At 39.0% G+C, this 18,006-nt stretch overlaps 1 protein-coding gene across 1 annotated transcript in view; it reads left to right on the top strand.

Annotated features, from left to right (window-relative positions):
* DPYD (dihydropyrimidine dehydrogenase) overlaps positions 1–18,006 on the top strand; it is a 926,917-nt gene that overhangs the window by 583,958 nt on the left and 324,953 nt on the right. Inside the window, exon 15 of the mRNA XM_005678060.3 lies at positions 11,558–11,626. Coding sequence (XP_005678117.1) covers positions 11,558–11,626 — 69 coding nt within the window. The remainder of the gene's footprint in view (positions 1–11,557; positions 11,627–18,006) is intronic.

Below are 18,006 nucleotides of genomic sequence, written 5' to 3'. Positions count from 1 at the left end.
ACCTATGTATGCAGCTCCATTGCCCATGAAGTGAAGCCATTCATTTCCCCCAAAGCTAACTGCACTCCTTGAGATTCCTTGCTGCTGCTGCTGCTGCTGCTAAGTTGCTTCAGTCGTGTCCGACTCTGTGCGACCCCATAGACGGCAGCCCACCAGGCTCCCCCATCCCTGGGATTCTCCAGGCAAGAACACTAGAGTGGGTTGCCATTTCCTTCTCCAACGCATGAAAGTGAAAAATGAAAGGGAAGTCGCTCAGTTGTGTCTGATTCTTCTCGACCCCATGGACTGCAGCCTACCAGGCTCCTCCCCCCATGGGATTTTCCAGGCAAGAGTACTGGAGTGGGTTGCCAAACAGAACATATTCCTTAAAGGCAACACCCCTTGCCTTTGTTTCTGCTGCTTAGTACAACTGGAGTACTCTTGGCTGTTTTATTCTAATCGGTTTCCAATAAATACTCATGTATGATTTCAGTATCAATTAAGAGTTACTGTTCCATGAGACCTTCCCTGATTCACACAGGTACAAATAATCACTCTTTCCTTTCTGCTCTCACTGTACACTGTTTCATATACTATAATTATTTTTGTATCAATTTACATATGTCTGCTTTATTATACCATATGCTCCTAGAGCACAGGGACCATTCCTTATTCATTCAGACAAAAAGAGTAGACATATGGTCAAGAGAATGCAGAATACATGTGATATTCAGGAAACAAAGTATTTAATTCTTTGTGGTTGGAGCAAATGTTGCATTGTGGTCTTGTATAGCATATTAAAGAGTTGGATTTTTATCTTGAAGTCAGATTTGAAGCAGAAGTGTGATATGATTAGGTTTGTCTCTTTAGATAGATCTGGCAGATGGCTTAGGCTGATATTAGAGATGGGAAGACTAATACGAATCTATTTCAGTAATCCAGGGGAGCAAGCATGAACATCTTAACTAAAACAGTTATGATGAAAGAGTCAGAGACACCTAGAAGAGATATTTGAGGAGTAAATTAGAGCATTACTTCTCAAACTTTCCTGCAGGTTAGAATTACCTGGAGGTCCTTGAAGAAACACTGATGTCTGGGCCTAACTACATACAAATGTAGGAGTTATGTTTCTAACTCTCCAGATGATTTCAGTGCTCAGGCAAATTTGAAAACCTGTGGACTAGAGCGTATTTGGAAATAGTTGGATGTAAGCAGTGAGAGAAATGTAGAAAGAAAATCTAGTTTTCTAACTTGGGACAAAAGCATAGAGTATAAGCATATTTAATGGAGAGAGAATGCAAATTCTGGGTGGAGAAGTTTAAGTTTGATTTTGGGCAAGTTGAATGCAGGTTCTTTAAGGTAGTTGTTGGATATGCGGTTCTTATACTCAGGAGAAAAACACAGATTGGAGGCTTTTCTGAAGTCTCTACATATAGGTATTATCTGAAATCATTATGAATATGATGTCTAAGGGATGTGCATGAAACAATGCTAAAAGAGGACCATGAGTACAACCTGGGGATGTTAACATGTAAAGGACCCTCGGGGCAGAAGAGCCTGAGAAGGAATAGCAAAAATAGGAACAATAAGGATAAAAGGTTGTATCTCAAGAGCCTACATGAGGAGGGTTTCAGTCAGGAAGCTGGAGGTGGTTAACCATCTCAGTGCTGGAAAGAGTTCTGGTAAAGGTTTGGGCTGGAAAGTATCTAATATTTTTGTAACTGGTGACCAATGGTAGATCAGTTTCTAGATACAAAGGGGATGGAAATTAGATTAAAAACTACAAAAGTGAAAGTGGAAGTCAGTCAGACATGTCCGACTGTTTGCGACCCCTTGCACTGTACAGTCTGTGCAATTCTCCAGGCCAGAATACTAGAGTGGGTAGCCTTTCCCTTCTCCAGGGGATCTTCCCCACCCAGGGATCGAACCCAGGTCTCCTGCATTGCAGGTGGATTCTTTACCAGCTGAGCCACAAGAGAAGCCCAAAAACTAGTAAGAAGTGATCAAAAGAAGAGGGAAAAAACAGCAGTTACTGTAGTTCCTGAGTAGTCTACAGTGGTGGTTTATTACTTGTTCTAGTGGAAAACATCTCTGATTTTCTTTTTTTTTTTCTTCTATCTTTTTTTTTGCTCATATTGCTTTATTTTAATTGGAGGCTGATTACAATATTGTAGTGGTTTTTGCCACGCATTGACATGAATCAGTCATGGGTTTACATGTGAACATCCCTCCTTCTTCCCTTCCCGTCCCATCCCTCAGGGTCATCCCAGTGCACCAGCCCTGAGCACCCTGTCTCATGCATGGAACCTGGACTGGCTCTCTGTTTCACATATGATAATATACATGTTTCAATGCTATTCTCTCAGATCATCCCACCCTCGTCTTCTCCCACAGAGTCCAAAAGACTGTTCTATACATCTGTGTCTCTTTTGCAATCTCACATATAGGGTTACCATCTTTCTAAATTCCATATATATGCATTAGTATACTCTACTGGTGTTTTTCTTTCTGGCTTACTTCACTCTGTATAATAGACTCCAGTTTCATCCACCTCATTAGCACTGATTCAAATGTATTCTTTTTAATGGCTGAGTAATACTCCATTGCGTATATGTACCACAGCTTTCTTATCCATTCATCTGCTGATGGACATCTAGGTTGCTTCCATGCCCTGGCTATTATAAGCAGTGCTGTGATGAACACTGGGGTACATGAGTATCTATGAAAACTATGTGCACATTTTGTAACTTTGAACATGGCTTTTCCATATTAGAAATAGTTGTATAAGTGAGATATGTGTATATCCCAAAATAAGCAAAGAAAGAAAACCCTAAATTTTAAAATAATATAAAGGAGAATTTTAAGAGTACTATTCTCATTTGCAACCATTAAGTTAGCAATAACTATATAAAATTTGAAGAGCTTGTGAGTTTTACTCTTAATGTTCTTCTCTCAATGTGTGCATTTCAGGAAAATTGTACCAATCTCATTTTCACTATATTCATATAATGGCATAAAGAACATTTACGATTTGAATATTGTACGATTAATTAATATTTAATGAACATTTTTTTTTTTTAGTTTAAATGCCTTTGAAAATCACATGTCCCATGTTATTTTTCCTCCTCAATGTAGTATAATCCCCATAGTGTTAGGAAAGATTTTGCTAAACTGTTTGAGAAAACCTAACTTGACTGCTTGTAATTTACACTGTTACCCTTTGTCATTTTGCACTTTGCCAGTTTTTCCCTACTAAAAACTTTAGGTTGTCTTGAAACTGGGCTGTTGACTAAATTTCCATTGTAGTTCACAGTATGATTACAGAATACCAAAACAGTATTTCCAGCCTGTGATGTAAGCATAGACTGCGCATGTTTGGAAATTTGATGAGACAGCAAAAGATGAAACTTGGAAGTTTTATATTGTTCTTCACCTTAATTTTTGAAGTGCAGACTTCGTTGTCATTCAGCTTGAAAAAAATGCTTAATAAAATAATTTTATTTATTCCATAAGGAAATGAATTATATAAAAAATAATTTGACTGGAAATTGTGATTCTTTAATTTAAAAGCTATGAAGGATGACAGGTGAAGCCATTTAGCACAATTTTTTTTCTTTCTGTAGAGTAAATGTCCTGTTTTTTTTTAACTTATGAAGTCTTTTTCAGGGAGAAACAACACAAAATCTGATTCATAAATTATTATAGTTGGCATTTTATATGCTTTAGAACATTAATGTTTAATAGAAATTGAATGTTTACACATTGTAATTTTAAGCTACATGCATTAGTCAAAATGAATGTCGAAACTATGTAAAACTGCAATTTAAAAGTGTTCTCTCAACAACACAATTAGATATAAGAATGCCCTTTTATGGAATGCATCGAATTTCAGTGACCAAAGCAACAAAAAAAATCTTGATAATATGAGTTTCAACTTTGAAGTAATCTATAAAACCTGTTTTATGGTCAGCTCTCTTCTTTGTTCTAATTTGCAAAATTATACTGTCCTTTTACTAATTTCATTTTACAAAAACATATCCTGATTAAATATTTTTGCCTTTCTAGCCTAGTAATCTTACCATAACCCCTTGGTAAATTTTTGTTCCCGTTTTCTTAGATGTCTAGGTCAATACTTTCATCCCCCTCTCATCCTTCTAAACCTCTGTCTCTCCTTCTCTTAACTGCCAGTAGGAGACCTCATCTGTTATATGGTAAAGAGAATCTAAACACCATGGAAGATAATTTCACCGTTTCCACACCAAATCTGTACTCAACCACATCCATTCCTGTTTTCTGTCTGCTCTGCCTTTCCACCTTGTTAGACTGGAAACAATGCCTCTGCTCCTTGCACAGTTTACATTCTCTACTTATGTGGTAGATTCATCATCACCTCTTGGCTTTTCAACAGTTTCCTCCTCTTTTCCATGTCACTTCCACCAGTATAAAAACATATGTAATATATAGCCCATTAAAAAAAAAGAACAAACTCTCACCTGCCCTCCCACAGCCCGTCATTTACTGCCTCATTTCTCTCTCAGCAAGCCCACCAAAACTATTAGAAGGCTTTGTGTACCACTTCCCTAACTCCTTCATGTTCTGTTTATTCAGTCTACTCTAGTCTGACCATCTGTCCTCCCTGCTTCACTGACGCTTCTCTTGTAAAAGTTACCAGTGGCATCTGTATTGCCAAATCCTGTGGACAGGTCTCTGTTTTCTTACATCAGCTCTCAGAAGCATCCATCCCCATAAATTTCTCCTTTCTTTATAGAACATTTGCCTCTCTTGGCGTTTGTGACACCACATTTTAGTGTGACTCTAGGTCAATCTTCATCTCTTTCATTTTGTCTTGTTTTATTCTATTCTGTTTGGAAAGTCACTAAGCCAAGTGACTTTTAAACACCATTAATGTTGAAGTCTCTGAAATATTCACTTTCAACCCTAACTTCTTTCAGTTCAGTTCAGTTCAGTTCAGTCGCTCAGTCGTGTCCGATTCTTTGTGATCCCATGAACCACAGCACACCAGGTCTCCCTGTCCATCACTAACTCCCGGAGTCCACCCAAACCCGTGTCCATTGAGTTGGTGATGCCATCCAACCATCTCATCCTCTGTCATCCCCTTCTCCTCCTGCCCTCAATCTTTCCCAGTATCAGAGTCTTTTCAAATGAGTCAGCTCTTTGCATCAGGTGGCCAAAGTATTGGAGTTTCAGCTTCAACATCAGTCCTACCAATGAACACCCAGGACTGATCTCCTTTAGGATGGACTGGTTGGATCTCCTTGCAGTCCAAGGGACTCTCAAGAGTCTTCTTCAACACCAGAGTTCAAAAGCATCAATTCTTCGGTACTCATCTTTCTTTATAGTCCAACTCTCACATCCATACATGACCACTGGAAAAACCATAGCCTTAACTAACTTCTTTAGTGAATTCTATACCCATGTATCCAGTGTCACAATTGATGTCATTGCTGATAGTTTTCCAAACACTTTATATGTAATGTATTAAGGTCGAACATCTTAACAGTTCCTGACTTATAATTGCACTAGGCTTTGTGCCATCTCAGTGACACATCTATGTTCCATTCAGTGGCTCAAGCCAATAATCTAGGGATCATCCTTAATTTCTTATTTTTTCTCACCTCCTGAGTATAACCATTGACGCATCTAGGTCAGATTTCCACGTCTGGCCATTTCCATGAATATTACACAAGTCACCTTATTTCAACTAAACTGGACTCTTTGCCTTTACCCTGCAGCCCCCTCATTCCGTTCCCTATAAAGTAGCCAGCATCTTTTAAAAAGGTAAATCAGATCATTTTATTCCTCTCCCTTAAACTTTTCAGTGGGCCCCTGGAACCTCCCATATGCATGCATGCATGTGTGCTCAATCATTTCAGCTGTGTCCTACTCCGCAACCTCATGGACTGTAGTCCACCAGGCTACATGGGATTCTCTGGGCAAGAATACTGGAGTGGGTAGCCATGCCGTTCTCCAAGGGATCTTCCCCACCCAGGGATGGAACTGGGTCTCTTGCATGGCAGGTGAATTCTTTACCACTGAGCTGCCAGGGAAGCCCCATTACCCCTATAAAAAAACCCCAAACTGCCACAGGTTTCAGCTCCCAGAGAAGTGACTGCTTCCTTCTCCTCTCATTTCCTTTTGCACTCTTCTTGCCCTGTCATGAAGCACCAATGACAAAGGCCTTCTGTTTTTAAGTGTATCATGATCACTCCTCCTCCTGAGTTCCTGCTTACAGTTTCCTCTACCTGGAATGCCAACTTTTACCCAAATCATCTAATGTGGCTTTATGCATCCCTGTGATTCTCCATCTTGCTCGCCTGTATTGTTTTTAAATCTTGACCCGAAAATAGTCCAAATAATGTATTCGTTAATGCCTTTTTCTTCCCCCTCTTAAAAATATAGGGACTTTCCCTGTTTCCTTCATCACTTCAGAGTTACAGTTACTGGCACATAGGTCTCCAAGAAATACTGATTGTTGAATAATCAAAGACTCTGAATCAGTGGCTTCAGCTTCTCTATATGTCATTTAGTGCCTACGACAGTAGATACTCAGTTTCTATATTAATGATTAACTAATATTGTTTGAATCTCTCACTTGACTCTTAAAATGTTCATAAAGTGTAGGATTAGTTAAAACACTATATAGTATTTGGTTTTTATGTATAAACTCATCCAATAATGTTTTAAAATATGAGCCATAAAAATGGAGCATTAAAAATGGCATAAATTAAATGAAATATAGGGAAATGTTGTTCTTTTTTAAAAATGTAAGAATTAAAGATTTTAAAATTTAAAAAATAAAAAAATAAATAAAATTAAAAAAAAATAAAATAAAATAAAAATGTTTCATTGGGTATTCATTTCTAGTAACTTTTCATGATGTTTCACAATATGAAATATACATTAACAGTTTTTTTTCCATAGGAAAAAAGTAACCTGTCTTCCTTTGTTTGATTAAAAACCAAGCACTGCAAAACACGGAAGGCTTTCTAATCCTCACAGAAAGATTAAATTCTGTTCAGTGTTCTTTTACTCTTGATGTGTTTTAGCTTGGCTTTTTGAGAAATCCTTATATCTTTTAATCAAGAATAAAATGATTTGGGGTCATCTTTATTCCTCTGAAATAGAATGTCAACATATATTTTCATGAACCATCCCTTGATTTTAGATAAAGATATTTACACTTCTTAGATAATTTAGCATTTAAAAATAAGGTATAAAGTTATTTTTCCTTTAAATTTACTTGACAGAAAAAAATGCTTAGGAAGTTATTTTAAAAGTGACAATTTTAGTTTTGCATGTAGTAATTGTCAAGACCGTCAGTGATAGAAACCAGAATATAACTTGAGTTTTCTTAAGTCAAAAGTGATATTTATTGGTTCACTCGGACAGGCATGTTAGTGGTACACCAGACTTAAACGTGACAGAGCTGTGTCTCCATCTTGCATCTCTGCTTTCCTCTGCCTCCGCTTTTCTTCATCCTAGCACAGCTAGCTTTGAGTGGGAGTGGGAGGGTGGGCTGGGGTAAGTAAGGAATCAGTCAGTGATTGCTAGCTGCTATGAACACACTTCATTCCAATTTAGGGACCAAAGAGGGAAAAAGTCTATCTCCCCAGTTCAAGTGAAGGACTTTAATGAGAGTAGAGTAGCTGATTACTATGATTAACCCGGTTGGAGATATTTTCCCAGCTTTTCGGGTAAGAAGGTAGAGCCTGTTTTTTGAAGATGAGAAACGAAGAACAGGATAGTGCTTAGCTGTTCAGAGCACACAAAACTTCTGTCTGCTCAGGATAATCTATCACTCCCACCTGTGGCCACCCCTCCCCAGTGACAGCGTGCCCCAAATCATACCCAGTCATTGTGTTCCTAGGCATTTGGTGGCACCAGTGTTCTCAATCTTCAGGACAGTTCTCTGGGTGTTATTTACTTCTCTCTATCAAGCCCAAATGTGCTCCTCATAATCCTGGGGACTTAAAAGGTAAATGATGATTCTAACCAATGCAGGCACAATCTATATATGTTCGAAGAAAAAACAGCTTTGTCAAAATAAAAATCACCGTTTAGTAAAGAGGAACTATGTTAGTCCCCACTTGAGAACATGTATCATACCCAGTTGTCAGGGCCAGTAAACCTTGCTTTCCTGGAAGTGGCTTTCTTGGTCAGCCCATCTGCCTACCTGGATCCTGCCCACTAGAAGGATCTTCCCCATTGCCCTCTGTGGCACCTGAAAGGGGCACGGGAGGAGGATGCCATCCTGATTTAGCAGTCACTTCCTATTTATATGGGAGGATAAACTTGAGGGTTAATTTATCATAACTGGAAGCAAGCTTTGGTTTTGTTTTTTGCCTATCTTTTCTTGGTTTTGAATAATAGAACTCCCTAAAAACCTAGGTCTACTGTTTGTCTCTTTTACCAGAGTCAGTATCTAATGCGAAAGTCATTTTTTCAGTCTGAATCTTTGGATCTAACCTTGCTCTTGACATTTTACCAGCAAGCTTGGGAAGTCTGCTCCTTCCCTAAATCCTTAGATTAACCTTTCTTTATAGAACAGTCTTTTGGACTCTGTGGGAGAAGGCGAGGGTGGGATGATCTGAGAGAATAGCATTGAAACATGTATATTATCATATGTGAAACAGATCGCCCGTCCAGGTTTGATGCATGAGACAGGGTGCTCAGGCTGGTGCACTGGGATGACCCAGAGGGATGGGATGGGGAGGGAGGGGGGAGGGGGGTTCAGGATGAGGAATACATGTATACCCATGGCTGATTCATGTCAATGTATGGCAAAAAACATTATAATATTGTAAAGTAATTAGCCTCCAATTAAAATAAATTTAAAAAAATAAAAAAAGGTGTATTTTTTGACTTGACCTCAAGGCCGCTGAGGACAATAGAATCTGTCCACCTGCCCCCAGCCTTCATCCCAATTGGTTTTCGTTACAAATGAAGTCCCCCATGCAAGGAATACTCAAGAGGAGGTAATAGTATAGTCCCTGAAGATCTGGTTACCTCTCTGGGGAATTCCTCCCTGGTCTGTTTTCTAACTGGAGGGTGGGGCAGAATAACGTCAAGATTTTATAGCATGTGAAAATGGCAGAAAGAGTGTATTGAAGATACATAATTATGCTGGTGACCCTTTCTTGCTTGCAGATGGGCAAGTTTGGAAGTTGACTTTTCACTTTTGATCAGCCCCAATAGAAAAGGCCAAGGGTCATTCTTACATTTTTTTTTTCCTCCCCAGTTCTTAAAAGCTACACAAAAGTGGAATCCTAAACTCAATAAAAAACAATCTTGCATTCTTAATTTTCCTCCTCTGTTCTTCATCTTCTTTTACTTTTCTCTCTTTGTTCCTCTCTCTACACAGGAATCTGTTTGAATACAGTTTCTCCTGGCTTCCTTTTTTCTCAGCATCATCTTACTTTTGTCTGACTAAAGTTGTAAGATTTTCTCAGTCACTCACAATCAGCCTCTCAGATCTCCTGATTCTTCTTTTTCAATCTTAATACACACAGTTTCTGTGTATTTTGACATCTGACCCTTTCTCTGTCACCAAGACCAGCATTCACAACTGTTCTGCTCACTCTTCTCTCTGAATCTTACAATAATCATTTGCCAAAAGTTTTCACCAATTGTTTATTTTTTCCCTTCTCTAACTCATGGTGTTCATTTCTGCTTAATCTTAAAAGGATAAACTGAAAATGTAACTCTGTATTCCTAAACCTTTAGTGACCTCGTACATTTATTCAATCAATTCTGCTATGTGCCAAACATCATGCTGGTTATTGTAGATAAAATGATGAATGGTGCAGAGCAGTCCAGGCACCCATGGAGGATTATAGTCTATCAAGAAAAAATTGACCCAACGTTAAGGACAGGCTTATTCAGTATTTAGAGCTCTGGTATTCAGAACTCTCTCCTGTATGATTATAGCTTATTTTCTTTCTTTTATTGATAAAGCATTCATCCGACTTGTTCGTCACATCTTTGTTTTGTTTTTTTAGACATATTGAAAAAAAAAAAAAGCTGTATGTGGTGAGAGCCCAGTGGCTTTTAGTGGACTCTTCCACTAGACTCTGTGGCTTTAGATTTGGCACAGACTTTGTGTCATGATCTCATAGTCTTTAAATGGTAATAATAGAAAGTAATTACTGACATATACTGACGATTTACATTAGGCCAGCAAAAACTAATGGTTAAAAACACAGATTCTCAGTTAAATTTCTGGGTCTGATCCTGGCTCTGCTCTTTATTAGCTCTGTAATCTTATGTCTCAGTACCTCAGCATCTTCATCTGTAAAACGGGGAGAATAATTTGAGAATGATTTAGTGAGTTAATAGGAAAAATATCTATTAAAACATTACCTAGTACATTATTAGAGTCATAAACTCTTAGCAATTTAATTATCACTCTTCTAAGTAGATAGTGGGTTTCCCTGGTGGCTCAATGGTAAAGGACCTGACAGTGCAGGAGACATGGGTTCTGTCCCTAAGTCAGGAAGATCCCCTGGTGAAAGAAGTGGCAACCACTCGAGTATTCTTGCCCAAGAAATGCCACGAACAGAGGAGCCTGGTGGGCTATAGCTCATGGGGTTGCAAAAGAGTCAGACACAACAGCAGCGGGTAGATAGTAATGCTATCCACATTTAACCAATGAGAAATTGAATGTCTTGTCCAGGACCACACAGTTAGTGATAGAGTCTGAACTCTAATCTAGACATTCTGGCTTCAGAGCAGATACTAGTAACTACTACGCTATGAAGCCTCCATTATAACATACTGTAATATAGTATTAATTATGTAGTTAAATAATCAACATTTAACAAACTTTAAAACTATAATTCACTCTGAATATGTAAGGTGTAATTATCCATACTATAATAAGATATGATTGAAGAAGACACTAATTTATTTCCTTTCCATACCTTGAAAGCTTTTAGCTATACCAGTAATTACATTAATAAATATTTCCACGTCATTATGGGCTTCCCAGGTGGCTCAGTGGTAAAGAATCTGCCTACCACTTCAGGAGATGCAGAAGACCAGGGTTCATTCCCTGAGTCAGGAAGATCTCCTGGAGTAGGAAATGACAACCTGCTCCAGTATTCCTGCCTGAAAAATCCCATGGACAAAGGAGCCTACTGGGGTCGCAAAGAGTTGGACATGACTGAGTACGCACGCACTACATCATTGTATTACTTAAACAACTCTTTGCATATGCAAATTCATGTAATTCTCACTATCACTTTTTGAGGTTGGCAAAGTCAGTATTATTATCTCCATTTTAAAAATGAGAATGCTGAGGATTGGAAAATTAAGTAACTTGCTCAAGCATTCAAAGACAGTAAATGAGAAAGTCTGTAACCTAAGTCTGAAGCCCCAGATCTTATCCTTTGCTTCACTATAATACCATGCTGTACTGTACTGATTTCTTTCAGCAGATGGAAAACTAATTTTTATGATATTATTTACCATTATAAACATATGTATGTAAATATTATAGACCCCTATGTATCAAGACATAACTATTTGAACTAATTTTCTTTCCTTTCTCTTTTTAAAGATTGTGATTGCTAGCATCATGTGCAGTTACAACAGAAATGACTGGATGGAACTCTCTAGAAAGGCTGAGGTAATTATTTCTTTATATTTATTTTCTTTCTTCCCTTCTATTTTTATTAGTTTTAAATAAAGAGCTGTCATGAAAAATAACCCAGTAGAAGAAAAATTGAGTGAAAAATGGTAACTTAAAACATTTATATTACAATTTGTTTACCCTGTGTTTTCATTAAAATGATGGAAATGTAAATTTAAAAGGAATCTATTCTATAAAAGTAGTCCCTTGGATTTCACACGCTGCCTAAAAATCCTTTATTCTTTGACTCCATATACTCTTTATTTGCATATTAAGCAAACTGTATATTATGATGGATGCCATGATAAAATTTAATTCTACCTTTGAGAGTCTAACTTGATCTTACCTTGCCTTTAGGCAAGCTAGTTTGACAGCAAGAAAAGAAATTTTGAATATAAAGCTCTTGAATATTTAAAATATAAAAGGTTCATTTAATACTATTCTAGTTTGAATACAGACATGCATAAAATGGTAGGACAGAATGCTCCTGAATGGAACACTAGTCAGCGAGCTTTCTATAATATAAATTGAATCTTACACAAATGCAAACAACTAACCATGTGCCTCAAATTTCTATTTCAAATAGAAAAATACATACTTAAAATTGTGTACTTCTGTCCATTGTCCTATCGCAAAAAACACTGTAGCTGGGGTTTCTTGAAAACCTCTAAGAATGAAGACTAAACCTAGCACTAATTATGAACTAACAGGTCTGCCTTATAAAATGTTATAAAGCTTTCTATAGCATTGAAAAATTGTGATTTTACAGTTTATTTGGATATCTTAGATCTGTGAGGGCAAAAATATTTTCTGGGACTTAGAGAGATGAAATTAAATATGATCAGTAATTGGCTTTGTGATCTTTGTTGCTGGGTCCATTTTACACATGTATTTACCTAATTGACCGTGAAATTTTCCACTGAGCCCAGGTTTGGCATGAGTTTTGCCAATTTAAAGCTGACTATGATGAATGGCTTTATCACACTACTTGCTCCTCTGCCTTCTGTAGAATAAAATACTGAAAGTATTTTGGTCAATAATAAGTGTTAATTTTTAGATGAGCCAATTTTACTTTTAAAAAGTCAAAAGCTTTTATATATGTATAAAGATACAGCTTAAAGATACATTCCACATCTAATTCTTTAACTGTAGTTTTATTCAATATTATTTTCTAGCTTCTCATTACCAATCAATCAAAGTAAAAGGGGAAGGAAGAAAAAAAGGAAAATATGTTTGAAAGAAAGAAAAGGAAAAAAATATGCCTTCCACTCAGTCAAAATAGTCTGTTAGGTCTCTCAACAGAAGAGCAATTTGCATATCAAGGAGTTCGATCTATAGTGTTGATTAAAAAAAGTTCCCTCTAATCTTTGAAATATGGACCAGCTCAGGGCATAACACATGAAGGAACTATCCCCAGGTCTTCATATTTCCCTGGAGGGAAGCAATAGGCAGCATGATTCCATGATAGCTCATATGGTAGACACCCAATAAAGCTTTGTAGAATGAGTATTTGGTTTTGTTTCTGTGAACACATGCTTCACAACAGATTAAAACAGATTTTCTTACAATGGAAGAGCCCACATTAAAACAAATCAACAAAAACAAAAGTGTTCAAGCCAAAGTTACTGTACTACTGACAATGTACATTTGTTTGGGGGTGGTGATAATGAAGGGTAGGAATCTGAGAGAACATACCAGCTGTTCTACAAGCCATTGCTTTTAAGTTCAGCAAATCACTTAATATGATGATGGATATACTTTAAATTCATGAAGTTCCTCTCCATAGAGTAGATTAATTCTTGAATTGCACAACAGGGAATTCAGAAAATCTTGCTATCAGCTCTTTACTGTTATATCTGAAAACAGAAATGCATGTGTGTGATAGCAGAGCAGATCCAGTTGTACAAGAACATGAAAGAACAGAGATTGAGAGAGAAACTCTATATCAGAATGAAAATTTAGACAAGAAGGAATCATTATTATTTATTTCATTGGAAACTAACATTTTATTGTATTATTTTGAATAAACATTTAAGGCCATGTTGGTGGGGGGGGAGTTATAAAAAAACCAGAAACCTAGTACATTCTTAAAATATGGTAAAATCTACCAGATGCTGTTTTTAAAAGTCAGTGTGCATGCAGTATACCATTTTTTTCACATGCATATTCTTGGAAATAGAACCATGTCGAACCAAACTTTCCTTTTCACTCTAACTCTCTAGAATACACATGCTTTTAATGTCTTATTCCTCAACCTGGTTTTAATTTGTCTTGTTTTTTGAGCATCATAAAACAGAAGCAGCCTCCAGAAAAGTTTTTACAGCTTGGTGTCAAATCAGTAGCATTGTTAGGCTGTGCTCAATTTCTTTGGTTCAGGTATCTGATCACATGCTATCCTAATTTTCTGGGACATTGATAAACTATTCCAGTTCCATGGAGGCAAGATCTCTGAAGCACTTACTATTTGCAGAGTACCTGGCCATCCAAAACAAAGGTGAATAAGGTATAGCCTCAGCTAGGTAGAACAGTTTAAATGTGTATACCAAATTGAACCATACCCCATAGTAGATCTTAAATAGATCTTGAACTCATTTGAATAGATTTGGAATCCATTTCTTTCTTAATGTGTGTTAGCTTAGAAAACAGAGCCTGAGTCAAAATTAATGTGAAGATGCTTCACTGAAGGATTCAATTCCAAAGCAATAAGATTAAAGGGGGTGTGAGGGGAGTGAAGGCAATGGGAAGAAGGGAAAGCAGATGGAGCGTGGTGCGTTCCAGAGCTGGCTGCCACTTCACAAGGAGATGGAGCCAATTGCTCAGCCGTGTGGGATGGGAGGGCTGTGTGGGATCATCCTGCCTCACAACAGTTTAGAGAAGAAGACGAGTGAAGGACATATCTACTGGTTCCTTCTGTTTCTTCTCTCTCACTCCTCACACTTCACACCCCAAAGGTTTACTTTCTTCTGCACATTTGGGCTGTGTGTCCTTCCCTCCTTAAGCAACTGCTTCAGAAGCCAAACCCCACGGCATGCTGAGAGCACTGGCCCTCCTGGAGCTCCCACTCTGACACATTCAGTGGAGAGTCCTGCTCTCATCCTGAGGAGCTATGAGAGCTGGCAATGACAGGAAAGCTGAGGACAGCAACAGGGACCAAGGTTCTTTATTAAGCTAGTGGCAAAAGCTTGGGTGGCAAGTAAGGCCATCAGATTTGAAGAGACATATAAATTAGGTGTGGCTCAATATGCATTGCGTTTGTGTATGCTAAGTCATTTCAGTCATGTCTGACTCTGTGTGACCCTATGAACTGCAGCCTGCCAGGCTCCTCTGTCCATGGGATTCTCCAGACAAGAATTCTGGAGTGGGGGGCCTTGTCCTCCTCCAGCGGATCTTCCCAACCCAAGGATCAAACCTGCTCTTCTATCTAACCTGCATGGGCGGGCAGGTTCTTTACCACTAGTGCCACGTGGGAAGCCCTCAATATGAGTTGCTACCATCCTAATCTGAAAGCCTCATTAATCTCTTTGCTTTCAATCAACCCCCAGTCTTCCCACTAGCTTTCTTACCATGTAAAACTCTTCACTTGACCTGTATGGTCTGGTACCTGGCCATTCCCCTGGTGTCCCCTTGGGTTTGTTCTTCACATTCCAGACTCCAATGGCCTTCTTTTACTCCTCCAACACACTTGTACCTCAGAGCCTTTGCCATTACCCTGGGCTGAAATGTTCTCTTTTCCTCTGCTCGGAGCTCCCTGACTAGTAGGCTAACCCGCTGTCCTACTCCTTCTGAAATCTTATCCTCAGAAGCTAGTTTATCGTAAAGTTAATGAAGCTTAAGCTTCAGAGCCCTTACTTGGACAAGCTACTTCCAAGGCCTGTACCTGATTTTCTCTTTTTCATTTTTAAATCATTTTTATTTTTAAAGAAGTATCTGCAAACTGTATGAACTTCAGGCTCCTCCCCCAAATCTGGGTCTACCTCTGCTTGTGCCTTTCCTCCCCAGAATTTAATAAAACTGGTGATTAACAGTGATGTCATCAGCTCTTTCACCTGTCTTATGACAAAGCAAACTGGGTGGAGACCTCACCCGGTTCACTGTTTAACCCCCAGTTCCAAACACAAGGCTTTGCTGGCCAGTGGATAGTCCTCAGATGTTTGTTGAATGAAGCAAAATAAAGGCACAGAGCTGATATACAGGCGTATGACAAACAAAAGGAAGCAATTACAGAGTAAATGGGAAGAATGAATTTGATTTGGCACAATGAACTTGAGGTGATTAAAATCCAAAGCTGAAGGTTTTAGGTCAGGGATTTGATGGGCGATTGCCAAGGGTCTGACTGTAACTGGTAGGCCGAGACAAGGAAGGTCCAGCTGAGAGGCATAGGTGTCAAAACCAGGTGACCATACTATTCCTAGCAGAGTGTCCAAATAAACCACTTTGAAGCCAGGTTCTTTTTTAAACTAGGATCTGGACTATTTATAAAATTAAATAGATGTTGAAGTTAGGAAATCTCAAATAGGCTGAGATACAAAGCAGACGGAGGTACATGATAGGAATACATAGGACCAGTTGGATATAAATTCCTGGACACTAACAGTCAGCAGGAAAGAATAGAATCAGGAAAGATAGATGTCTAGTTGGAGATAAGAGATAGTCACAGACTTAGTGCCCAGTGGGGCCCAAGCCAATCCAGTGTTTACCTGTCCCAGGTCCAATTCAAAGTGGTCTAAGATCCCAGAGAACTTGGGTCCCCAGTTTTGGATGCTGCTGCTGCTAAGTCACTTCAGTCGTGTCCAACTTTGTGTGACCCCATAGATGGCAGCCCACCAGGCTCCCCTGTCCCTGGGATTCTCCAGGCAAGAATACTGGAGTGGGTTGCCATTTCCTTCTCCAATACATGAAAGTGAAAAGTGAAAGGGAAGTCGCTCAGTCGTGTCCAACTCCTAGTGACCCCATGGACTGGAGCCTACCAGGCTCCTCCGTCCATGGGATTTTCCAGGCAAGAGGACTGGAGTGGGGTGCCATTGCCTTCTCCAATAGTTGAGACTAATTGACAGTGTTGCTATGTAGAAAGTTGGCAGTGGGCCTCATGTATTCTTTTCACAGAAGAAAATTAGGGAGAATCCAAGAAGTGTCCCTGGAGTAGGCAATGGCAACCCACTCAAGTATCCTTGCCTGAAAAATTCCATGGACAGAAGAGCCTGGCAGGCTATGGCCCATGGGGTCACAAAGAGTTGAACATGATTGAGTGACTGACTGAGCAGGCACCAAAAAAGGTAGCTTCATGTCTTGCTACCCTGCTTGGTCTCCTATGTCCTTACTTGTTCCCCTTGACCCGTGGGAGACTCTCTTCCCACTGGGGCTCTGATGTGCTGCCCCAAGCCACCTCCACGTGTCTGTCGTTCTCACTGTGCTCAGGCTCTGCCACCCCCTCTGCGCCCTCATGGCTCTTCCTCAGAACCTCCTAGTCACCTACCTTGCTCGTCCCCCAGCCAGTGACTTTAGAACTGCATAGATCGATAAGGAAGAGAGAGGTAAGGAAAGGGGAAGGAAAAGAACTGTGTTCCCCCTTTTGTCGGATAGATTGTACAAGGGTTTGTGGTTTTGCTTCCCTGATTTCTCCGAGAGGTTTTACAAAATGAGTCAGAGAATTTTAGAAATCACGTTTCTACCACTATGCTGAGAATTTCTTAGAATAGTTTTCTGCTACCCCTTTCCCCAACCTCAAATGTGGATTTTTGTTGTTCAGTCACTCAGTCATGGAATTCTCCATGGACAGGGGATACTAGCAAGAATACCAGAGTGGTTTGTCATTTTCTACTCAAGGGGATCTTCCCAACCTAGTGATTGAACCCTCGTCTCCTGGAGCTCCTGCATGGGCAGGCAGATTCTTTACCACTGAGCCACCTGTAAAGCCCCCAAAGTGTGTATAGCTACTTTATATTCTTTTTCAGATCAAAGCTGAGGAAAGGCAAGTTGGAGATTGTAACTGAATGGATAGACGGATGGATGGATAGATGGATAGACAGTGAAACAGGTAGTTAGATTAGATTAACTGCTTATACTTACATAATATTTACTGCAGTCCAGGCACTGTTCTAAGTCATTCACTTTTATTAAATTTATTTGTAACTTAGAAAAGCAACCTTGTGAGGTACTTTTCTGTATTCCATGTTTTGGAAATGAGGAGACTGAGGCCAAAAGTTGTTAAATAATATGCCCAAGTTCACACAGCTAGTATGTGGTAAAGTGGGATTCAAACCCATGAAATCTGGCTCTATAGTCCACACTATTAACATATCATTCTACTTCATGCTGATAAACAGATGATAAATAGATAATGTATGAAATTAGAAGCATCAAATTTTCTATGTCACTGC

The sequence above is a fragment of the Capra hircus genome, chromosome 3, assembly GCF_001704415.2.
Source record: "Capra hircus breed San Clemente chromosome 3, ASM170441v1, whole genome shotgun sequence".
NCBI lineage: Eukaryota > Metazoa > Chordata > Mammalia > Artiodactyla > Bovidae > Capra > Capra hircus.
Note: the sequence above shows the minus strand (reverse complement) of the source record. Positions and strands in the feature narration are given on the sequence as shown.